Source organism: Buteo buteo, chromosome 20 (genome assembly GCF_964188355.1).
Source record: "Buteo buteo chromosome 20, bButBut1.hap1.1, whole genome shotgun sequence".
NCBI lineage: Eukaryota > Metazoa > Chordata > Aves > Accipitriformes > Accipitridae > Buteo > Buteo buteo.
Window position 1 is genome coordinate 9896898 of NC_134190.1, and position 26155 is coordinate 9923052.

At 41.1% G+C, this 26155-nt stretch overlaps 1 protein-coding gene across 5 annotated transcripts in view; it reads right to left on the bottom strand.

Annotated features, from left to right (window-relative positions):
• HIVEP1 (HIVEP zinc finger 1) overlaps positions 1–26155 on the bottom strand; it is a 131546-nt gene that overhangs the window by 24120 nt on the left and 81271 nt on the right. For all 5 annotated transcript variants that reach the window (XR_012653781.1, XM_075052400.1, XM_075052398.1 and 2 more), the window contains 3 exons: positions 10110–16057; positions 3510–3643; positions 1954–2129 (listed from right to left, as the gene is read on the bottom strand). Coding sequence is in view for 4 of the 5 variants with exons in the window: in XM_075052400.1 (XP_074908501.1) it covers positions 1954–2129; positions 3510–3643; positions 10110–16057 (6258 nt within the window). In the remaining variant the exon portion in view is untranslated. The remainder of the gene's footprint in view (positions 1–1953; positions 2130–3509; positions 3644–10109; positions 16058–26155) is intronic.

The window sequence follows — 26155 nt, forward strand, 5'->3', positions numbered from 1 at the left end:
TACATTTATAACCACCTGTATAATTTGATTTCACACTTGATAGAACCTTGCCCCTCAATGCAAGCTGTCAAGGGCTGTAGCAGATTCACCATCCTGAATGCTCCTAGCTCTCTGGCTACATTTCATGAAGTTCTCTATTGAGATAAAATAGGATGGAAACCCTAGATGATGATGTATTTTGCATTGGTGTAAAAGATGCCTCATTTGTTTATGGCAAAGTATAAAAAAGGCTGATTCAGCCTTCAAAGTCATGTTGACAGAAAACTGTTATGTGAAACTAAAGTTCATATCTTGCAGCTCTTTTAGTATTTGATGGATTCTATTTTTAGTGTACTCATTTGCACTGCTGACCAAAACAAACAGATTAATTTTATTCAAAATCAGAGCATGAACATATTTGATCTGAATCTCAAAAGTGAACGCATAACTGCTGAGAGGCCCCACAGGCTGCTATCCCCTTCTCCTTTGAAAAGAAAATATAGTGAATATCATCAAGAAAAGGTTAAGAGTAGATCAGAGATCTGTAAATGATGACATTTGTGCCAAGTATGTTATTATAAGTAACTGCTCACTTTATACTTACACTTCCTATTGTCTCTCAAAAAACTGTTTCTTTCAGGTATTTCAGTAGGAGAAATTACACTGCGTGAAATGACTCTTCTATGTTTATGGAGTACTTTACTCCTACTTTGAAATGAAGGTAGTAAATCACCCCAAATTCTGAAATAATTGTTATGAAGCTATATGACTATATTGTCTCACAAATAGCAAATTTCCCAGCTTTCCATCCAGTGTGAAGTTGCTGGCTGCACTCTCCTGTCATGAAGGGTGGTTTACCAAACACCAAACACCCAACTGTGTGACTGACTCTGCCAGCAGCAATGCCAACAGCCGGGCATAGCAACTGCAGAAGAGGAGCGAATACAAGTGTCTGCTGTAACTGAAACCAGGGAGAATTCCAAATGGGCAGAACTTGGTTACTTAAACTTGGCCAGCCTGCCTACTCTGCAAAAACCATAATCGGAATTTTTTGGGTTCACACTGACATTTCATCTTAAAGGCAATGTGATGACCCAGTGTGTCAGGATGCAGAGAGAGGTTCTGACAAACCTAAAGACTATCCATCCCACTTTCTCAGCACTGGGTTATTTCTTGGAAGTTTTCCACCCAACTGCTGAGTAGTCTCAAACCCACTAAAAATACAAATGTTTCTGAGGTTACAGCTGGGGGGGGATTATTGCTAAATGATGTTCAAAGCCAAGAAAAATTTTACGGCTTAGAATTTTTTCAGTGAAAGTATTTTGGCTGTGAACTTCTCTTGTCTCTTTCACTTATTTTGAGTCCTGGATCTATCACTGTTTAATATACCGCCTGCTTAAACTAGCATGCATTTAAACATCTGATGTAAGTAGGCTTTAAAAAGTAGGGGTTCATCTTTGGGTCTTTGAAAGTCAAGTGCAAAGTGAACCTTGTCCTTCAAGGGTATAAAAAACATTTTAACATAGTAATTTAATAAAGGCCAATTTCTTTCCTAGAGCAATTAATTGAGTGCCAATAGGAGTACGATATATGTCAATGTCATACCTCCAAAAGGTCACCACTAGAACTTAAAATTCTGTGTTCCCATCCCTATCTAGTATGAGCAGCTAACCAGCTCACTTGTCTTCACCTGTCATCATACTCCCATATGATTTCCCTCTTCCACTCTAATTTCTCACCCACTGTGACATGCCATACTGCTCATTCATATAAAGATGTGATTATCTGAATAAACATAAAGAAGAAAAAGGAAAAGAAGGAAATCAGAAACTGCAAGTATTTGAAGCATTAGACAATAAAACTTTACAGAGGCAACTTCTTCAGCTTATGAACAGCCGAATGTGAGAAGAAAAGAATTATACTTTAAAGTAGAAAGAAAAAAGGGTAAAAGTGTACACAGAAAAGTACCCCTACCTTTAGTTTTGAAGGAAAAGTTGCAGTAATTGCAGTGGTAAGGACGGACATCTGTATGTGTGCGAATATGCTTCTTCAGCATGCTGGGTTTCTTGCAACGTATTCCACATTCTTCACAGATATACTTCCCTCTCCCTCTCCCTCGAACATACACATAGTCTTCATTTGACTTGTACCTAGTAACAGTGCCATAACAGTAAGGCAATCAGTTGTAATGGGAAAATTATTCTAGTTAGAAACCCTAATCTACCAGAATTTTAAAAATAATATAACAGATGAAAATGAATGACTGACAAAACCAATCATGCTCTTTTTCTGCTCAACTTCTGCATTTATTTGTTAAACTCATATCTAGATTTTTCACTAGGTAATCATGGACTTGTTTAGGAATAACGGCATATCTTTTTTAATAAAGGTACCGTTTGACACTAAGCATTTAAAGATTTCAAATTTCCTCTTTGCAACACAGCAACATACTTTTTTAAAGTGTCAGTTCTTGGAAGCAGGTTTGGGCACCATGAGGAAGCTCTGAAAGAGCATCTTTGAGGCTCTGCGTTGGATGCAGAAAAGGAACAACATTAGTTACGACAATGGGAAAGTCTTTAAAAATCCCTATCAATGTGCTCTGGACTCAGCCTGCTGGGACTGTCTCTAGATGGAAAAAGTCAAATCAGATTCAGTTACACCCTTCATATCTCTGCTCAAGGATGCCAAAGGTTGCACTTAGCTTTTTTTGACCTGCTCCCTGCAATGTTTGGATCTGAGCAGAGACACGTAGCAATGTTTTACCTGGGCAGCTGGTAATGGCTTATCTGCTGGCCTAGACTGGATTCAAACTGGGAACTAGTAAATGGAAAGCCCTAGAGCCCACCACCAATTATGAGACTAATAAAATATGCACCATTTGTGCTCAAAATTTTTGGAAGTGTCATTGGCACTTTTCTACTAAAAAAATCTGTTTTATAAGGATGTCGTACATGGCACAACACTGTGGCTACAGCAACTGTTATTCATATCAGGCAACCGATTTAAAGTATTACAGTGCATGGACGATGGCTCTCGGTAAATATTTCCATGGCACTTCTCAAATCAGGAGTTCTCCAGCCTGCGTATGCCACAGCAAACTGCCAGACAGAGCCTGTACTGCAGTCTGCTGCTAAGCCCCTGGACTATATCCTCTCCAGCTACAGTTATACAACCTTATTGCAGAATAGGTATTATTTATCATGTAAGAAAAATATAGGAAAAAGAATTTACATCTATGGCTGTATCTAGCTGCCTTTACTGCTGATTAATGTTTGTCCTTTGGAAAAAAAAAAAAAAGGCATTGCACTGCCTACTGTTCTTTATTTCATTACCCCCCTTGTAACTCTCATGGCTCCATGCTTCTGATGACTTTCCATTTTTCTTGGAAACATAAACCAACATCCACAGACCACAGTATGGGAACCGTTATTTAAAATAAATCAAACAGGAAGCAACATCTCTGCAAAGTCTAGAAACAAGGAAAAAATATCTTCCCAACGATATCTAATATATGAAGTTACAACACTTGCCCTCCATCAAATATTTTAACTCTTCTTGGTTCAGTTTTGATAAAGGAATTTTCTTTATCGTGCTCAGTGCTTGATTCAGAGTTTTCCTTATTGCTGAATTCAGTTGCAGCCATTTTTTTCCTATTTAATGCTCGCTGAAAGAAAATGAGATATGCATATCATTAAAATTAGTATCTTTCACATGCCATTCAAACCTGTAAGTTACGATGAATAAAAGCATCAGAAAAGCCACAATTAGAGTAACTGATTTTTAAAAAATGTTAAGATACACGAAACAACAAAAATCTTTTGCTAAACTTCTTCTCTATTATGCATTGACTATTTGTGGACTGGTAAATCTACATGGAGATTATGGCACTGTAGGAAGCCAGGAATGTTTTGAATCTGCAGTAGGAGATGCCTCTTTCTTCTTCTGGGAAGGTGAAGGTGATGTTTTTTAGCTCACAGATAGCCTTCTACAGAGAAAAGATGCTTACAGTCAAACCCGACTGCTTCCTTCGCTCCTCTGCCCTCGACGCAGCAACTGGACCATGCAGACGGGGCTCTGCAGCTGCGTGACACGCTGTCCCCCCGCAATGTGGCAAAAAGGGGGAAACTTCAGCGCGCAACCGGTTATCCGTGCTTTCTCCCCACTGCTCAGGTCCTGACTGGTTTCAGTAGCACATCCCCAGGTCCAGCTACCTGCTGCGGGTCCCGGGTCTCGCCCGCCGAGCCACGACCCGGCACTGCCTCCACGGCCGGCGGGGGCTGCTTTCCAGTGGTACAGCAAAGAGGAGGAGGGTGGGAAGGAGGGGGTGTACCAAGGGGAGATACTAACAGGTAACATTCCTGATTGCTAGGATTTTTCAAAAAAATATACCTGTTTTGGTGTGGAAATTGACCGTTCCCAATTTGGTGAGGTTATTAACAGAGGCTCCGGAACACTTCCAAAGCAGGACTCCACACTTAATTCCCACTGCCAGACCAAATTACAATAAAAAGTGTACCAGTTGTCTAGCAGAACAAAAATACATTTCTCCATTTCCCCTGATTATTAATTAAGGAACTTTTTTTCTTTTTTTTTCTTCTTCTTAAAGGAGGATGAGTGCCCCTAACATTTGCCAATTAAAATCTACTCCTTCCAAGTCTAGGATATTTATAAAATGGGCAACAATGAAGGAATGATCCAACTAGCCAGCAATTATTACTGCTGTATTTATAAACTGTTCTACCCACGTAGCTGGCACACTTACCACATTTGCTCATATTGATAAGTGAATAAAATGATGAGAGGAAAAAAAAAAAGTCTGGCCTTATGTTTTCTACTCATTATAAAATTTAATGCTGTAAGCTTGCGAATTCTTGGCAAGAGGAATAACTTCACTGGCTGACTTAAAATGACTGATGAATTACACTGGTCTACATATATTGAAGGGTGACATAATTCTGGCAGCCGGTCCCTGCCCATAGTCCTCCATGCAGTCTCAGCCACCACCTTGACTTCCCACCTGATGCGGAATGTGGCTGATGAGCAATTAACACGGAACAGAGGAAAAGCATCTTCCTGTTCAATTCAAAGTCCTATGAATCCGCACAGGTTGCAAGTACTACTCTAATCCGCATGCCTTCATGCAGCCCTCTGATTGATTTGGGCTGGATTTTCAAATATCTGAGCAGTTCCACCAAAGCACACATGACAACTCTGCCTGTGTGTAGGAAGAAAGAAATTTCACCCTGCATGTTTTAACAGCATTCATACAAGGCGAAAGGAGATGTTCTGGATGAGAAATATCAGCAATGGAGCCTACCCTAGTAATTGCAACTCAGCCATGTTGTAGTTCCTATACACTACCTGGCACACAAATTGCTTTTGTTTCCAGTACAAACAAAGAGTAACAAGGTGACATTTGTAATTTAACAAGAAAAGAGTAGTGAAAAATACAGAATAGATACAATAAACCCAATACCACATAAATACTCCCAGCAGCTGGAATAACGCAATCTTTAAGTGCCTGATCTTTCAATCCTAAATACTAAGTGTTCTTTCCAGATTTAATTTTCAAGAATGAAAAGACAAAGAAAAAAGAAAGATTCCAGAAGTATTTGGCCCACATTGTTACGCGAACTACGGTGAAACAGCATTACAGTAAGTTGTATACCCACAAAAGCATCCAGAGGGCAAAAACTAACACAAGGCCAAATACCTCTGGATTCTCCCCCCCCCTTTCTTTTTTTTTAACACACTTGTTTATGTACAGACATAAAATAGCCTAACTTAGGTGTTCAAATTACTATGTACCTCCCACTGATGTACTTTAATTTACTGGTTATATGCTATTGTAGCAGTTGTTTCAGTGTCTTAAACATGCAAAATGCTGCTATCAGAGATGCTCTAACAGAAACACTGAGTTTCTGTCACAGAAATGCTCCCTGACAACAAAAAAAAGCAGTCTTTTTAATTTTCATGAAAAATTCCAAATTGATGCTGAAAAGGACTTGGGTCCTCTGTATATTTCAAAGAGCAGCCAGTCTCTAAGGAGCACGGGTTTCTTGCGTGGAAATCCTTTAACGTACCTCACCTAAAAACCCCTCAACCCCCACACGTACTAGTGGAAAGCGTAGAAGAACGGCAGTGCTGTAAAATGTTCCTCTTCATGATTACTTATGCCTTCCGTTTCTAACACAGTCTTCTCCCTCTTCTCCCATAGAGACAAGGACCATGATTCATTTCTACTTTACTCGTTTTGCTCCAATTTAACTCCACTGTCTTCAATTACTGGTATAAAACTGGAAAAAACCTGCTCTTAGGGCTGCCCAGAGACCACAGTTCAATAGATACTTCTGGTACTTTACAACATCGCTTGGAAAAAAAACATGCTTGCAGCCTGAATCATGAAAGTTATAAATTTCAGATTAGAATATTCATTAAACATTTTTCCCATTGGCACATAGCCACTTGAGGAAAATGTTTTTAATATCTTTAAACTTTTACTAGTTTACACATAAAAATCTTCTGCATTTAACTACTTTCCAGTGGTGAGCTGGACTGTTGTGGCACATCATCCAAGAAAGGAAAGCTTTCCAGTTAGGAGAAACTTTCCATTATTCTTCAGCCTATTCTTGCCTGAAAATCTTCACCCTGGAATACTGCACACATTACTGATTCACTTTAGAGAGAGGAGCCAAGATCAATGCGGGGGCTTGAGAAAGGGCTCCTGATACACCACCAATGACTTCAGGTGAGGAAAACTGGTGAAAAATAATAATAACTAGAACAATATAAAATAAAAACAGCAGGGAGATAAAATAAGCCCTTTCCATGCAGGTGAACCTCCTGTTACATTTTAACGTGCTGTACTCATTCCAGGAGCTTCTTTCACAATAACATTTTATGGTTTGTTCTCTGAATCACTGGAACGTGGCAACTTCACCTATTGCCTCTGAGCAGTGAATTGTGAAGAGCAAACAAAGTCCCAGGGTTCCTTATTGTTTGCATTTTGTTCACATGTCTCTTCATTTCCCATGGCATCTATTGTTGAAAGAATTGCCTTTTCTGTGACAGTGATTAGTAGCGGTTATGCAGCAGCATGAGATCTCTGTAAACACAACTTACTTCTGGGGGCAAACCCAGGAACAGTTCAGCAAGTCGCTTTATCTTAGTGAGAAGATCAGCAGTTAAAGCCCCACGAGCAGAATATGCCAAATGACTCTGGAAAGGGCTACGACTGTGAGCGAGGAGGTGAGGCATAACAGTGCCGTGTTTTTATTATTATTTATAAATTGCTTTATAGTAGCACTTAAAGCTCTCCGTCAGGTCAGGGTTAAAATGTGCAAACCACTTGAGCAAACATAACCCCCAGAGACTTGCAACCTAAACTGTGGTTCCCGAAAGGAACTCAGGACCCCGCCAAGCTTTTAAGCAGGAAATCAATCACTTTTTTTTTTTTGAGAATTATTTGCTAATCTGTTTGTTGGCTTTGGTTTTTTTTTAATGTAACATTAATTTCCAAAAGGACCCCCAGCATTTTCCATCCTCAGGCTCAACCAGAAAAAAACGTAGAATTACTGGGCCTGAACGGAATGAGAAACTGAATTCAGTTTTTGTTTTCTTTAAACATGGCTTCTGCGAGAAAGCTTCCAAGTTGGCATCAGCTATTCCATTACCAGGTCTAACTGGAGACTGGTAATACAGCAGTATATTGTAACAGCATCAGCATCATCCCGAAAAGCAGCTGAAATCCTGCTGCCTGAGTCATTAGAAGGGAAAGCAGACAAACTTTGGAGGTGTTAGGTCACAGTACCTATCAGGTCTTTGAAATTTTTAATTTCTGCCAACCTATACCTTGCTCATACAATCTGAGATGCCAATTAAACTTTAATTGGTGCTTTCTCACTGCACTTTCTTCCTTCATAATGGTTCTGAGTAAAACCTGTAAATCAGCCACAAGCAGAGCTTAAGAACTCTTCATTTTCACCATGCTCCTGCGCTTCATTCAAAATGTCAGCAAGAAAGACTGAAGAAAGATTAATAACTGTGGTTCTTTTGTGGCAGAAGCACTGTAAATGTACCTGACAGCTGCCTATTACAGCATTTAAGTACTCCTAGAGGGTTTAAAAAGGTGCTGTCAAAATATTTTTCAAAGTATTATTATCCATTATTTATAGTCTAAACAGAATTTGTTTATACACAAAATTTGTTCGAGAGGCATGCAGTAGCTTTGTTATCAGAGAATTTCTTCTGATACACTGTTCTTTAAAAATAAAACAATGGCATAACTGATGTGAGACTTGCCTTAGAAAGAATTGCTCAACTATGTACAATGAGAAAAGCTAAATTTTCAAATCCTTTCTTCTTTTTTTTTTTTAATTTAGCACTATGTAAGTACAACATCTCATGAAGTGTACAAGGAGGCAGGCTGAAAAAGGTAATACTAGTTTAAATGGAGGCAGCACACTAATATGGAACCAACAATTCAATTCAGTTACAGCACTGACACAAACTCAGCAGCCTGTATGTATTTTCTGCACGAAACTTTACAGATAAAGTTTTGACCTCCAGTATAAATGTTAGCAAAGTCTCCCACTGATTTCAGGAGGACCAGGTTTAACTCTAATGCTCTTTTGGCCTGAGGGGTTTCAGCATATCTTCTTGACTCCCCCTGTCATTCTGAAACTATTTCTTCCTCTTACAGAGAGTTTCTCATCTTATTGCTCTTTTCCCCACTGAGGACTTTGTATCTTAGCAAAACATTTAGCAAACACAGAAACATCCCAGGGTGACCTCTGACAGCAACAGTCTCTGTCACTCAACATCCACAGAAATACGTGTATTTTCCCAAGGCTGTCGTATGCCTCCTCTAGAACAACTGCTGGCCCTGCAGACCCCGATTCCCAGCCTGATGCCAAGAAAGTTTTGCTGATGGCAGACTGCAGGATTAGGGCAAGTTATGACTGCTTTTAATTCCCCCAATAAAAGGTTTCTATGTCCTAGACAGCTGAAGGACTCCGCAGAAAGCGAGGTCCGTGGCTAACGCCCCGTTTTTGACAGCTCCGAGGAGAAGTCTGGCATCAACCACACGGCGTACGCAGGAAAGAGGAAAGAAAGGCGTGAAACCGTGCTGTACGCCGAGGCTCTCTTCAGAAAGCTTTACGGTTTCACAAGATGGCACAATAAAAACTAGTACTGGATGCATTAAATAGACGCAGCCACCTCTTGCCATACTATAGGGCAGAGAGGCACCTTGACCCATTCGCAGAGGCGGCTCAATTACTAAGGAACGCCAAATCCAGTGCAAACCAGCACAGCTTTGGTCCTGTCCATAACAAAACTGTCCAGTGAGTGAAATCCTGATCACACATGTGCGACCCCAAGGCTGCTAAGGAAATAACAAGTGACTACTTTGCTCTGCCACATGCGACTCCAGAATGACGTAGTATTTTACGTGGGTCACAAACATTGCCCAGAGTATATTTCATTGCACAAGATTTAACGTCATCTTTGGAGCCATATCGATCCAAGAAGTTGTCAGTGGTTTTATGGCAGCCGTAATTTTGTTTTAAACTTTGCTATTTTTGTCATTATTTCACACCACCGATTAACCTAGGTGGGAGAAAAGGAACTGGTACACTGCTCCTCTCACAGTTAGACGATCAGTGATGGTGAAAAATATTTTCATGGCGTATCCATGGACACCTGTTCAGGCTGAGCACTCTTTTATAACAGAAAATACCAGCTGATTTTTAAGGCAAAATATGCAATTATGATCTTAAATTAACCTGTTTTAAGCTAAAAGTGTTTAACAAATATTTATCTCAGAACGATTTTTGTTCTACCCTTTGCATTTAAAAAATAGCCAAACACATTCCTGACACAATAAACACTTCATATGCAGATTTAAATCCAGGAACTAATTTCCATGAAAAGCGACAAATCCTTATGAACAGGTTTCTTAATGGAATTACTTAAGATCTTTTTAGCAGTTTGATCCAGCATAACTAAAATAAATAAGCACATCTATTATACATGTCAGGCATATTACATTCTCTAAAATATGAAGAAGCATGATTTCCAAAGCAAATCCTCTGTAAATGATCAGTATATATCAAGCATAGCTTAAGTACCTTGGTTAAGCTGTTCTTCCACTTGCTTGAATAGACCAGTACATCAGATCTGGGATGGCTAGTTCTTGCTTGAGTGTACAGCGGTTTTTCAACTTTTTGTTTTGAATTGAGGAGGGAGAGAGCTACCTTTGTTGACAAACCAAGTGGATTGGGATTGTTGGGACTAATGGTCCAGGTAGAATAGGCTGAGATTTTCTGATCATTTTGCAGCAGATGCAATGGTTTTCTCTTCAGGAGATAACACCAGGTAAAATTCGTTGTGGTCTTGAGGCTTGGAAATGACAACCGCTGCACTTCTCCGGCATTCATCGCAGCCAGTGTAGTTACAGACTTTGCTTGGCCCTGGCTATTGACGTGCTTGCTCTCATTACTGTTACTTGGGGACCTTCTTTCTTGACTGCTGCTTACAGCCTTAAGAAGAGAACTCTGATTATTCACTGGAGACAATTCAGATGGTTTTCTAACTACAAACACCGGCGATGCTGAAGACTTACGGTCTTCAGATTCTGGTGACTCCTTCAGGGTTTCTGAACCCCCCGTGTCAGATGAATGATGGTCAGGCAACAGCAGGTCTGAAGTACTGGCTTTGCTGCTTTTTTCATGCAGGGCAACACCATCAGGATCTAAGAGGTGATTTTCAAGAGGCTCGGTGGTGCAAACCTGTCTTACCAAAACTGGTTTCTTTTGCTTACTAGTAGGGTCATTAGATCTAACGTTCAGTGAATGCAATGGTCTAGCATCTGTCATGCAGGCAGCTCCACTCTCATCTTTAACACGTTTTTGCTGTTTTTCCATGGCAATATCTAAACTGTTGGCTGGGGAAAGCATTCGTTTACTTGAAGCTGTAGCTTCTGGTTGAGGGAAGAGTCCGCTAACTGGCACTTTCTGAATAATATTCAAAGAGCTTGACAAAGGTGAATTTCTGGTTCCACTTTCTGGTTGTGAATTTTCAAATTCAAAGGAATTTGGCGAAGTCCTCTGATGATCTTTGTGAGATTTTGGCAGCTGAGTTTTGCCTTCAAGCGTTGGCACTGTCACAACATTTGTTTTGCAAACAGATTGATTTACCTGATCCTGAGTCACTAAAATGTGAGGAAGGGGTGTAACAGTTGCAAAGCCATAGGATGGCATACTGCTGTGAATACGGACAGGAACCACAAAAGGAGGAATCTGATGTATTTGACTGCTGCAGTTATTGGGGACTATTTGCTTTAGAGGAGGCACAGAGTATGGATTAGACATGTCAGACAGTTTAGCCTGCAATTCAAAGGAGGATGCATTCTGGTCTATCCCAACTTGACTTGGAACAGTCTGAGTTGATAAAGTATTTTTTACCATTTTAGAAGAGTATGGCTGACCTATATGTAACGTTTTAACTTGAAGCTGATACTTGGGAGCAAAACAATCCTTTTTTTCATCGGGATGACAAGAAAGCGCGTATGTGCTCACTTGTTCCCCTTGGGCTGCTGTTTTAGTAGATGTCTGGGAAGGCTGATGAGTTGAGGATGGCTGTCCTTGATTATTCAACACGTGATCTAGAGGCTGCTGAACTGAAGACAGGCTAACAGGATTACAATTTTGAATTGCTGAGTGAGGCCTGGAATGAGTCTGTGAATACTGGGTACTTGAAGGAAACTCCACTGAAGATTTGCCAGAGGTCTGCAGCCTGTGCAATGGCACTGTGGGCACATCTGTAGCATGAGCTGTCTGAAACGAAGAAGTCGATTTAACTTGAGGCTGATGATTTTCTGGAGTAATATTTAAAGATATTTGTCTTACAAATGGCCCCCTCCTCCTTTCTAGCAGAGGCACATGTCCAGTAACTCCGTTTGCAGATGACACTTTCGGAGCAGCTATCTCTACGAGTGGGGCAGGTTTTGATGGAGACATGCTTCCACAGTCGAACGACTTACTCCTGTAGTCCACAACCTCCATTGACGGCTGGGTGCAGCTGATTTGCTCCGAGGCAGCACGTCTCATTTCCCGGTAATGAGGTCCAGGCACAGCCAGTGCGTGCGAGCCAGTGGGAATCATGAGGAATTCGGACGACTTACTAACAGGCTCCACTTTGGAAGGGTTCTCAGCCTTCAAAGTTTCATCTTTATCGAGTGAAGCTGAGAAACTGGAGGCATGAGACAAGCTACTCTCCCGACTTAGGCTTCTGGAAAGTGTGGAGTCAACGCTCGATTCGGCAGATGAATGCTCCATTTCAGCCAAGCGAATTCTTTTCTTCTTCGGTGGGAGCTTTTCTGTTGGCAATTTTGACAGTGTTTCACTGCGCTGTGGCCAATTAAACCTTTCTGTCTTTTCCTGATCGCTGGACTGGTTTTCTTGGTCCCTGTCTGGTTCTTCTGTGACCAGTATTTCAGGAACCTGGATGTTATGCTGGCGAACAAGTCTTGACGGCTGAAGCGGGGCACCCCTCTCGTTAGAAACTATTTGGCTTCCCTGAACTTCCCCTCTAGGTGCTTCAGACGACAGGGGTTGATGATGCTGGGGAGTTTTCAGATGAGAGTGTCTATCCTCTTGGATTACAATTGTATTCAAAGAGCGATGCTTTGCAACCTTGTTGGGCTCTTGAGAAGAAACTGGTGATACTCTTTCAAACGACTCTGATTTCTCAAAGGAGCTATTTCTGCTCAGTGAATTGGTGTGCTGTATTACTGAAATGCCAGTCCCTTGTCTTTTCAACTCCACCTTTTCTTGCGCAGCTGAACTTGCCTGCTTTTCAATGAGCGGAGCCATCTTTGGATCGGTAGTCTGATCTGTGCCTCGAGCCACAAGCTGAATTTGGGAACTTTGAAGTAGAAGGTTGCTCGGCTGTTGTGATCCTACCACTGCTGTCGCGCTGTGTTTTGAGAGACTAGAAGAATTTGCTGGCTTGCTTTGGCCTTCTGTGTTCTTTGATGGTATGCTCGTATCATTTTGCTGTGGGTCATCATCATCGCCAACACTTTTCATTTTCCTTCTCTTCCTTATCTGGGGTGTCTGCTCCCAGACACCAGTTGAAGTAGTGACTCTGTAGTGTAGAATTTGAGGCTGTGTACTGTTGGGAACAGTCTTATGCTCAGGCTCTCGGATTGCTGCTTTAGTTTTAGGTCCATGCAACTCTGAACAATAGAACTTCTTGTGGTTTTCATAATTTTCCAATTTTCTATATCTGTTTCTGCAGGTTTCACACTCAAACATTGTTCCTCGCACCTGAGAGGACTTCTTTGTTTTTTCTAAATTTGATCCCTGTGCCAGGTACTTGCTCCTTTGCAATAAAGATTCATTTGATACATTACACCCCAGATAACTTTCTTCTACAGATCGCACCGGTCCAAGAACTTGACTTTCACCAGTAGAAGAATCTTCTATTGCTGCCTGTCTAACAAGGGTCCGAGGGTGTCCACCTTGGTTCAGTGGAGTAGCAGGTCCCGATACAAAAACATCATCATATAAAGAGCCGATTTTATCATCAAATGACTGACTTCCTCGAAGGGGATGAGAGGGAGGTATTACATTTGGAGGTACTGCTGAGTAACTGGTAGTAGGCATGGAATTACTTCGTGTTATAGGTAAACAGTCAAGGGATGGTACAGAAAGAAGAAAAACTTGCTTTGATTTCTCAGTGGGTGTGAAAGGAGACTTTGGTATATCAGAGCTTGAGCTAGTTCTTCTTCCCATGGGCTTTAAATCAAACTGGAAGGAATCCTTAAATATGTAGGATTTTGGTGAATCTATGCTTCCTCTTCTCGAAAGAGATGTTCTTCTTGGTTTCACGCTATCTAACTGTTTGTCATCCACAACAGCTTCATTATCAGAAATTAACTTTGAGATACGCTCCTCAAGAGTTTTTGTTGCCATGGGAGGTCGCATTTGGCCAGAGAGAACCAGATTTTTTTCGGCACAAACAGTCTGTACCACTGATGCTACCACACCACTTGATCGTGGCACACAGGGCAGGTTTTTGTTTGGATCTTTCTCAGAGCTCAACAATCCTCTTATGAAAGGAGCTGGTGGGCTCATGGTTTGATCGGCACTTTCAGAACGAGAGAAATAACCAGAATCAGTACTACCTAAACTTCTAGGGCTCAAAAGACATTTTCCTTGCTGATCTTGGGAACCCTCAGTTGCCTGTTGTCTCTGGAGCTGAGCATGGACCGCTCCTACTGCAGATCCCAGCTGTTCCTCTAACAGGCCCATTTCTGCTTTCTGATGTTGCTTTATGTCACTCTCCTTGAATGAGGCTGTATGTGTTAAATTTGACTGAAGAGTTGTCACTTTAAAATCTCCTTTTCTCTGTGCTGCAGCAAGCTCCGGTGCTGGTTCTGTTACTTTTGGGCTATCGGCCCTTAACGGAGAAACATTTACAGGATGAACTACTACTTTTGGTAAAGCTGCCCTTACTTGAGGTTCGGTATCATGTAATGAAGAGTCACCTGGTATACAGTCTGGGTTGCTCAATGGAATAGGGCTTCCTTTCCGCAATGTTTCTGCACTTGAAATGACTTTCACTATTTGTGCAGGCTCCAGTTCTTGATCATCTTGTCTTTCATCAGCAGTGCCTTCATCTTCACTTTCACCGCTTTCTTCCACATCTGAATGAATGCTAAGTGCTTTGTCCGAGTCATGAGATAAGAAGAGGCCACCCGAATCTGGTTGTAGGACAAGTCCAAGTTTGATAGCATGTGCATGAGATTTTTTGTGCTTGTACAGATTGCTTTTGGTTTTAAATGAAAACCCACACGTCACACAAGGATATGGTCGCTCTCCAGTATGGGATCGGATGTGCTTCTGGAGAACACTGGGCTTGGCACAGGCCCGATTGCAATACTCACAGACATATTTCCCTAGCTTTTTAGGCTTCTGGTCTTTCAAGAGGTTACATATTTGTTCTACACCATGGTTTACAACTGATGCTATCTGGGCTGAATTGTACATGGGACCTATAGACAAGTGTGTGGAACTCGATGTGCTAATTGACAAAGGTGAAGACGAACTGGCTACTAACTGGTTTTGAGGAAAAACCTGAGTTACAGTGGAAGATGAGGTGTGAACGACAGACGAAGTTACTGCTATGCTGTATATCTGCTGGAGCTTGGGGTTTTCTTGACTCTGCTGTTGCACCAGCGATCTAGTGAAACTTGGACACATAACAACCTGGTGATTTTGTTGACTGGTTTTAGTAATAAGGTCTTGTGAATGAGAAACTGATTGGCCTTGTGCTTGTCCAGTCTTGGCTGTTGCTGCTACATGCACATTGTTTAACGTACACGGGTAATAGTGAGGTCCAGCTGCAAACTCATGCTGTGGCAAAGCAGACTGATTTTGGACGCTCATTGTATTGGACGTGAGACTAGAAGAGGTGCTTACAGTTTTATTTGGTCTCAGTTTCTCTATCTGCATCCCGTAAGGGGGGCACTCTTGTGCTAAGGTGTTCAGTTCAGGCTCCATAGCTTTTAATAAGACATCGAATGCAGTACGTGTACATGGGGATGACGTACTGCAGTCAACAAAATTAATACATTCATTACTGTCAGTCTTTGTTTTACTTGATGAGGAGTTTGAGAGAGACTTCTTCTCTGGTGAGTTCAGTTGGTTTGCATCAGTATCCTCCACTGCCTGTTTACCCAAATCTAAGGACTGATGCGTCAGTGAAAGCTTTGTCTGCATTGATGTCTCAGATTTGGTTGTTTCAACACTTATCTCACTACTAAGCGCTCCCCCGTTTTGTTTGGTACATTGATTTCCATTTTGCACGGGTAGGTGATCCTGTGCATGTTCGGAGGCATCTGGAAGAGCTTTTAGTGGTGAAGGGTCTACATTTTGCTTAACCTTGGCTTCGGCAGGGCTTCTCAAAGGCGATTTTGGTATTTTTTTTAGGTGGTTTTCAGTCACAATCTTTTTTCTTTTCACACCCTTAATTGTATCTTGGGTTCCTCTAGTACCAGCATCGGCGATTTCTGTTAAAAGACAAAGAGAATTAAAAAAACATAAAAACTGGATAATGCAGTATATTTTTATTTATACCATTTTCTCATCTCTAAGTTTCAACAGTAAGCCCTGGGGCAACAGGACTGTCCATCTCTCCAGCCTCCAGTATTTTTTTTAACAGTAAACGTATCTTAGCAAAGATCTCTTTTGCTTTCATCTATAAAGAGCAATGCTTTCTAACTGATGCTGTAAGACATTACAAAAGTAATTCACTATAGGAAAAGCTTCAAAGGAAATGTAAGAAAAGAAAGGCTACTGAAAGAATATTTTAGCATTTATAGCAACCCCTTTTCAGATAAAGCAAAAAGAAACCTCTCTTTTGCACTTGTTTAAAAATTCAAATCATTATAGCAGGAAAATGAAGAACCAAGACACAAATCCGTTTTCATGTCGTGTTTGTCACTTTTTCTATCTATATGTTGCAGTAGTCAAGGAATGAAGACAACTTCCTCATGGTTATATTTGTAAGTAGATTTATCATGGAAACGGCACAACCACCCACACCATCTGTCAAATACTGTATTTCAGAGCTCCAATTACTGAACTTCAGGAGCATTTCAGATGAGCATCTACTGTGGATGAATAAAATCAGTCACACTTAAATGATTTTCTATTTGTGCATCATGAAACAAAATAAACTAAATTTGAATTATTTCATTACTAGCTATATTTGTTGCTGATTTTAAGCAGGTATGCATGTGGAGTTTCAGGGGTGTACTGAAAAGCAAATGAATTGGAGTATTATTCAGCAGAATAATTCTGTAGCAAGTACTTATATTTGTACAGAGTCCAATTTCCTCTATAACAAAAAATACATATAGACTGAATTTCAGTGTTGATACTTACAAGCTTATTTTTTTATAGATACCTGATGTTACACACCTTTGTTTACCTCAACAGTGTGATATTTAATCTGTTAGTTAATTATTTCATTTTTTTTTACTTCCTCCCTAACATACACTCAGTCATAGGCACTGCCTCAGCTAGCACCCCTGGTCGTGCAGAGGAAGCCAAATATTAAATGGATGTAAATCCATTTTCTTAAGCTTTTACAACTCATTCATTAGGCTGCTAGCCAAACCTATATTTGTCTGATTGGCAATATTCAAAGCAAAGGAAGAATCTGATGTGACTAGAGGGCTGATGTCTCTGAAAAGGTTCAGCTGCATACACATTTTGGGAAGCAGTACTGAGTAACTCCATGTAGTATGTTTTACCTGCACAGGGTTACCCAGGAGCAGAGGTTTATGTGCACTTCTAGGTAAAGAACAACCTTAAGACAGTGTATAGAGGGACAGAATTCTCACAGTCAACTTCACAAGGAGGTAAGAGGAGAAAAATCAGACCTCCCAGTACCCATCAACCCTACAGCCCCCTCTGAGTGGCACAAAGACTATCCTCTTGCAGAAACACCGGCTGGCTTCTGTACTGCGGTGGGAGGAAAGCCAACGCATATTGTGCATCTGCAAGAGATACTGGAGCTGATGAATCCAGGGTGAAATTCCTGCTCCATGTAAAGGAAATCCAGGCAATGCCAAAAGCTTGCCTGGCAGGAGAGAATGCAAAGTGACCAGTATGAAAAGAAAGGCAAGAAGATGTTACGTTTTCGCCGTGCCAGAGCATAACCCAACTGGGATATGTGCTAACACTAGACACTTGGAAGTTCAACATCTCGTATGCAACTCGATGCCAACTTAATGTACACATATATTCATTTAGGGTGAATGGATATTGAGGAGATTTCCCTGCAGACCGGAAGATTAAAGACTACACAGCATACATAAATGTGGAAATGTGCAAATGTGGAAGTTCTGCAGAACCTGACCTATTCCTCTCTCAGCCCTACTAGAGGAAGTTTAACTGTGAGGAGTAAGATTCTGTTCTGTCACATCCAGCAGTCCCATGAAAGAGATGCTTGAATACCTTGCCAGAACTACTGACTCCAAATCCTAGTTATGGGGACTTCGTGCTCCTCTTGTGCATCCGGAAAGAAATTTCTGCAGTAATCGTTCACTTAACCTTTAAACAAACTTTGCATTTATTGCTTTATCACCAAAACCTATTCTTTATTAGACTGGATTTAACATATTCAAAGCTGAGCAGTCTTCCATCACAATGTTTTGTACTTTCCATTGCTTCACAATTAAACGAGAGGCTTACACTAATAAGTTATCATCAGTGGTATTAATGGTGACTTCTTTAAAATTCATAGTCTACTGCAACTGTTTTTTCTTCAATAACACCAAAAACAATTTTACACAAATCAAAGAGAAAATAACAAGGCAATTACATAAAAGGGTGCTTTTAGCCATGGTTTGGTGATCTCTCTGAAGCATGGCCACGTTAATTGAGCGTAAGTAATTTGGTTCCTTTTATGCACACACTGCAGCTTTTATCCCGTCACAATCACGCCTCCACACCGATCATACTGCTGGTGTTTGTACCGGAGCGCTACGGGAAGAGCTGGGCAGATTACACATAGCTAGGAAGGTACGAGCGCCAGGAATTGTGAACATGCACGCAGACAAACATACACAAAAAAGACTAAGGTGTTCTATACTGCAGCAATTGAACGATCAAATGATGTGCTGCTTCCTGATGCCTCAGAATATTAAATAACTACTATTCTGGGTTCCAACCATACAGTGCAGAGGAACAAGCATACTCAACCTGCATCATGCTAGCGAACCGGAAACCAACACAGCTGAAAGATGTAATGTGGCTTACGAAAGCCTAAAAACGTATCTCTAATCTACCGATCAAGCAATTAAAAATATGAATTAATTATGAATACAAGATCAGAATTTTCCATAACCTATTTACTGCTTTACTTTTTAAAAATGTTGTTCAACACATGCCAAACCATAAAAATTGTTCAGGAAATTGAAAAGGAAAGAAAAAAGAATAAACAAAGGCAAGTTATGTATTGCATTACATAGAGGAATAGTCATTTTCTTTAGTCTTCACAACCACTAATTTTGCTGCTTCTACACCAATAAAATTCCAGTCTACAGAAATCATGAGAACTAGTTTCTTATTTGTATTTCTGACTCATCTTTTGTGATTCCAGAGATGGAGTCATGGGTTTGCTTCAGTGTACCCACCTATAAAATCTTGTAAAATGTACATTCTTGAAAATGGTTTTACAAGGCTTAACAACAGCTAAAGTCCTCTGCTCCACTTTACTCCTGGATAATTTAGAAATCCTTATTATTAATGGAAATATTCACCTCGTGTTTGCTAACAATCAGATCTCTAGCATATTTGGGGGAAAAAGGAATCCCTGACAACTTCATTTCACTTATTTTTAGCTTTTTGTTCCTTTTGTATGTCTTCTTTTTGTTGAAGATACTCCATCACATGTTTGTTAATCTACAGCTACATGCTTACACAAAGATCAACTGCATCAATATTTCCAGAGGCAACAACAAAACTGGCGGCAAGCGTCAGTCCCAGAATGCGAAACAGACCTTCAGAGCTACAAACTTTTAGGATTGTGATAACGTGCCAGGGCCGTGTACTCACATCAACGAGCTGACACTGAACGAAGAGAACGTGAAAGCATCCTCCTGAGGGGGGGAGCTGACCTGCGTTTCTTTCTCTCCCTGCCACTCCACGTGCTCTGCTCACCTCCGCTGCCACCACAAAGCCCTTCTCATCGGTCAGCGGTAACTCCCCTTTGTCTCAGGTGGTGAAGTGGTGGTGTTGAGAAGTGCTGTCGCCTCCATCAGATGTCTAAAAAGTATCTTCTTCATAAGCTGTATTACACCAAATAGGATTAAGTTACCCAGCCCGAGAGAAGAGGTAACAGTGCCGCTGTGCTCTGTGCCGCACTTTTCACATCCCAGGGACACCGGAGGATCTCTTTCGCGCTTTGCCTGGTTGGCTATGTTCTGCTTGGCTATCAAGATTCTCTGTCTAATTCTTTTGCTTTGGTATGAACTCTACACTCAAAACACGACAAGAAGAACTGATGTTTCTAAACATGACTTTGTTCACATGTAATCTCTCTGCTGCACTTTGCTCTGTGCACAGGAAATTGAGCAAAAGAACACAAGTGTGATGGTGTAGATAGCAACCTGGCAGAGTAACTCCTGCAGCAAATAAAGGAAAGGTGTAAGTGATCTGATTTTTCTTCCAAAGCATTTACTGGTGAATTAGACAGTGTCTTGACAAAATGATCTCAATGGTTTTGTTTAAGTAACTTCCAGAACTGCCTGTCTCAAAGCCTACACGTTATTGTAACACCCACACTTTCTCTCCCTTCTAATAGAGCTACATGCTTGCACTTAAAAAAAGAGGAAGCGAATAAGAAGGAACCAAAGCAAGGCAGCAAGCTCCCTTCTCCCTTCATGCTACCCTGTGCAACACAGAGCAAGCAACCACTACCTGCCCCTACAGTCCAGGGAACAGCCCAATTTTCATCTCATGAGCTCACTTCATGTTGCAGAATTTTAAACATCATTGTAGGCTTCCATACAGAGACCAGATTTTCAAATCTAAGTGCCTAAACTTTAGACCCTAAATCTGTACTCCAGCTCCCAGGGCACTGCAAGTAAGATCAAGCCTCTTCTGAAAGTGTTCAAATACTAACTGATGTCTTAAACTTACAGCTAAAAGGTTACTCTGACATGTAACAATGGTAGCGATCCAAAGATGGAAGAGTTTTCAAAAAGAGAGAGAGACCATTACTAAAGATCTTATTCTGATTAAAGCTAAGCTTCCTGGTGTCTTTAGATATTCAAAATATTCTTATTCTTGACATCTGATACTTATTTTATTTTGATTTCACTGAAACTATCAAAAGCACTCATGAATCACCCCACTGGGTCTGTTTCCATGAATAAGAACATGATTATGAGATAAAGAAGTAAGTCTTGCCGGCAAATGCAAGGCCACCAGAACTTACATTAAACACAGCAGGGCATAACTAAACTTTCATTTTTTATTAAATTACCCCTTTAGCTTCATACTACCTCCTACACGTTAAGTACAGCCATAAGTATTTTTCCTAAAATTACAGTTTTTCCAAAATCTTGGTTACATAAACCACACATACAACTATGGAAATGTTCACAGTCAACAGAAAGTTTTAACAAGATTAACCCCAAGCGCTGTGCTTAATTTTAAGCACAAATAGAGAGGATTTTAAAGTCAAACACCAACAACTTTAATAGTCTTATTTCAGATGCCTAACTTCAGCCTTCTTGAGACGGTCACAGGGTGGTCACTCCCCATTTCAGAGGTCAGGAAGCAAGTCAAAGAACCTGGGGCACTCCAAGTCAGCAGCGATATTTGAAAACCTCTGTCACTAGGCTTAATCTGTGCTTAAGAGCTTTTATTGCTGAGGACACCAGTTTAAACATATACAGAGTGGACTCTTAAAAACCACTTGATCTGTACGTAAAGCACAATTTGACATTAATTACTTAAAAAGAGGGGGGGAGCTTTGACATTCAAAGGCTAAACCAGTCTGGTAGGGATTGGATCAAGTGTTCATCTATGTCAACGTTTGTCCTTATGTTTGTATCAGCAAATACTGGACCATTCCATAAATTGTGGATGAAGAAAGTATGGTTTCATGATTTCATACTGCCAGTAAACACATTACTATTCTTCTTAGTGTTTTTAACAGATAACGCTAAGCTCTGGGTTGATATGTGACCCATCAAAGGTATTGTATTGGCTGTCAGCAAGAGAGAGGTTCCCCAATCCTCTTTTAAGGGTCATTTCACACCAGGTTTTCATACTGGAATGACTATTTTATTAGCATACCTTCTCATCATTAACCAAAAGAGCAAAAATCCTACTAACACAAGCTCCAGAAAAGGTGCAGCTATGTTAATATGTGGTACTAGCACTCATTTGAGTAGTGCCATTAGCCTAAATGACAGCATACATTTTTGTAAAGTCAAATGAAATTTTAATGCTCTGTACCATTACACCCTGGTAAGCCCATAAAATCAGTGTATCTCAAGTTCATGTATTAAAGGTAATTGTAGAGAAGATATATGTTGATATATACACCAAGGAATCATACCAGTACCTCCACCACTAAGTTAGTTTCCCAAATTAAAAAAATGAGTATTTCATAACACCACAAGCTAATCCAGGTGGGAAGGGACCTCAGCAAGTCTCTAGTCCAACCTCCTGCTCAAATAAGGGCAAGCTATGGGATCAGACCAGGGTCCTTAGGGCTTTGTCCAGCTGGGTTTTGGAAACCTCCAAGGAGAGTCTAGACAGCCTCTGTGAGCAACATCTTCCACGGCGTGACTGCCCTCAGGGGAACAAGCCAGTCCGTGCCTCCTCCTCTTTCAGCTTATTCCTGTTGCCTCTCGTCCACCCTCCCGCCATCCTCCACTGTGAAGAGCCCGACTCCACCTTCATGATCCCCCCAAACCACCTTTTCTCCAGGCTGAATGAGCCCCGGTCCCTCAGCCTCTCCACGCAAGACAAGTGCTCCAGCCCTGATGGCTGTGCTCTCCCAACGCTCAACTCGCTCCAGGTTTTTGATGTTCCTCCCGTACCGGGGGGCCCGAAACTGGACACAGCAGGTAGACAAGCCTAGTAGGGGAGGACAACCCCGTCCCTTGATCCCCCGGTTGTGCTCTCACTCCTACAGCCCAGGAGGTGCCCCCCCCGCCGCTGCCAGGCGTGCTGCTGGCTCCTGCCCAGCTGGCTGCCCCCCCACACCCCCAGGGCCTTGCTGCAGAGCTGCTGCTCCCCGGTCCGTCCGTCTGTCCGTCCGTCGGTCAGTCCCCAGCCCGTCTCCCTGCAGGGGCTCCTCCTGCCAGGGCTTTGCATTTGTACATGTTGGAACCAGACTTATGACTCCACTGGTTGTCCACCCGCCCACATCTTAACACCCTAACTGGGAGACAAGAATACAGGGGCAGACAGTGTCAAAAGCCTTCTTAAAGTCAAGGTAAAAAAATGACATCCACTGCTCTCCCCTTGTCCCCAAATGTAGTCACTTTATAAGAGAAGCCATTTTATCACAGTCATTTTATCACAGTTTTCATCCATTTCCATTGTTATGAGATTGGAATACATAAAGCTGCAGGTCTGCAAAGTACTTTTGCACATGTTTATACCCAGCAGACTGTTTGCATGTTTCTATGCGTCTTCATCTTATTAAATCATCTGGATCAGAATACAGACCTATAGTACACTCCCTGGCTACCTGGGCAATAGCATCCCCCAGGAATCCTGCTTTTCTGTTTTTCTTGTTGCTTAATTCCTTTTCCCATTTGCAACTTCCACAACCAAACAAATCACATTAGTAAATTCTGTGCACACTTCATCTCACCGATGACAAAGCTAACAGGCACCTCAGCAAAAACAATGCAATCTAAAACCATTCAGTTTGGTCCACAGGATGCTTTAGCATCACCACAGATGTGGCTGGCACTGCTTTATATCTAAATCTAATCATATGCAATTTATAGGTTTTCAACTAAATACATTCCAAGAAATACCCATATTGCTGGCTCCCAAAAGTGAGCAATCATCAAGAACAGGCAAAAATTTAATAACGTTTGGTACAAATGGTGAAGTTTAAACTATACAGTCTACTTTTTCCACTAACTCTATATTAGCAGGAGTGGATTACCACTTTGAAGGTAAAACTGGGGAAAGGAAGAAGTATTTCTTCCCTTTGAGTAACATTTTCTGAAAGAATAGGCCTGCCTATAGCCTGAGAGAGACAAGAGGTGGTGTGGGAGTGAGCAAGAGGCTCCTCAGACCCCACATCTCAGCACCTCTCTCACCAGTGTTTGAGTTGCAAAGACGCACTAAAGCCGAAAGGGCAGAATAACGTCCTGGACTCACCAAAGCTAGGGGAAAGAGATACAGAAATGATTAACTCGTTAGTTCAAAACATAAAAGGTTCTTCCCAAGAATCAAGAACACATACAACCTAGTAAGGGAAATACAGCAAATGATAGGTTTAAAGGTGCAGCCACAAAGGCGTACTCTGGGCTACTCCTCACACAGTAGATGAAATACCATGGCACCATTAGCGAGGGCAGAGCGGATTAGCTGTATAAATTGTGCAATAACATCTTAGCATAACATAAGCGAGACACCTTTGCCCTGAGGCACACACCTTGGACTTATCAGGAGGCTCCCCTGTGATACACTTTCATCCCAGACGTGAGAGCCTGCCAAATCTTGTTTGGCCTTGGGACAGGTAAAGAGTAAATGACAAGTTGCCGTCTGGGGCTGTCTTTCTGACAGCATCTTTTCACGTCATGGCTACTCACATCAAGATAATCTCGATGGCGAGACTTCTGATGGGGTGTAAGGACATAACTACCCTATGCTAATGAGAGCAAGAAAGATCTTCTTTGTGAGAGTTTGGTCTCATTTTGTGCATTTAGCTTGTTGGCTTGAGTGAAGAAAGTAACAACCGGCAGATTTTTAGCTGCAAAACCAGCGTGCTTGATGAGGAAGACCTTGAAGATCAAACAGCAGTAAACATCTAACCACTGAGGTAACACTAGATCCTCAGCTGAGAAATGCCAACATCCATATGTGAACAGGAATCAAATGCAACATTTCAGCACATCTGAAAATCTCTGACCAAAGTGAAATGGATATTTTTTTCCCAAAGAAGAGTTAATTTCCTGCCCAGCATGAAACATACAGAATGAAACATGACATTTGATACTGATTGAGATTTCCCACTACTATGTGTATAAGAAACCAGCAGAGACTGAACCACTGTAAAGTTCCACAGAACTTGAGCATTTCATTGAAACACAGAAGAAAGGCAACGCAAGGATGGCAAATGCCGACCACGCAACCTACAGTTAATGCCTAACTACTCACACAAAATGTCAATATATGAACATTCAGCAAAAGTGTATAGTACAGTTTTTTAAACACACTCAAAAAAATATATTTACTATATTATGTAGCTCTACAGAATTTATCTACTGGCTCTGCATTACAGCCATTTAACAACACTACATTTCTAATCTATGCAGAAGCCTTAATACTAAACCAATTAAACTAATCATTGTTTAAGTGCTGTTAAGATAAAGCACGTTGACTATGAGCAGGTGCAGAGACTTTATGACAGCTAACATCAACAGCCATCCCAGTCCGAGTTCTTCTTCCTCACTGGGCACTCCAAAGATATGAAAAAAGACAGGATGCCTCCCCAAAGACAAATTAATGAGCTCCCCATCGAAGCCTAATCAGAAAACCAGTTCCACCCAGTTATCCATGTAAGAATGAAACTGTTTAAACATAACCAGTTAGAGAAAGTATATTGCCAGAAACTAACTAAAATACCTCAGGGACATCTGGAAATCTTCATTGAACATCAGGCAATGTTGTGAAGAGTTTCACATTAAATTACCTGTTTGCAATTTAAGGTTTATCGTTTTTTACTGGAAAATTAGGATTTGGCTAGTAAATCATTAGAACAACTTCTACCCCTAACACACAGAAGAAGAAAGGCCATTAAAACAGAATTATAGAATGGCTCACGAAACAGCAACCAGTTTAAGGGTTATCAGCAACAAGCAACTGCTATCTGGTCAGATAAGATACTGAATATAAAATCCCTAAACATGAGTCTGAGGGGAAAAAAACAGAAATTAAAGGAACAAGTTGTTAACTAAACTCTCTTTACATATAATGATGTTCAAACAGAACAAGCTCCTTAGTCATATTGTCTGCATTTCTTTAATTTAATCTTCCATTTGAAAAGCAGGGATCAAATGGAGCAATTTCCATACTGCCTGTATGGAACTGAAGAGAAACGAAGAGCAGCAAAGAGCTTAGACCTAACAACCGTACTGTTTAAAAATAGAGAAAGGAATAGGAGCTCTGGCAAAGTGAGTAGGAAAAGCCTTACAAAGCAGGTCTGTCTTTTAGGACTAAACAGTGCTGAGAACATGACTAAAGCCGGAGAAGTTGATTTGATGGAAATCTAGACACCGGGAATGTCCTAACCATGCAAGTTCGGTCTGGTGTGCTAGAGGTGGGAAGGATGATCTCCCCCCCAGGTTTCTTTGGCATCAGCGGGAGACCCCACTGAGCTACTCTCAGCTCTT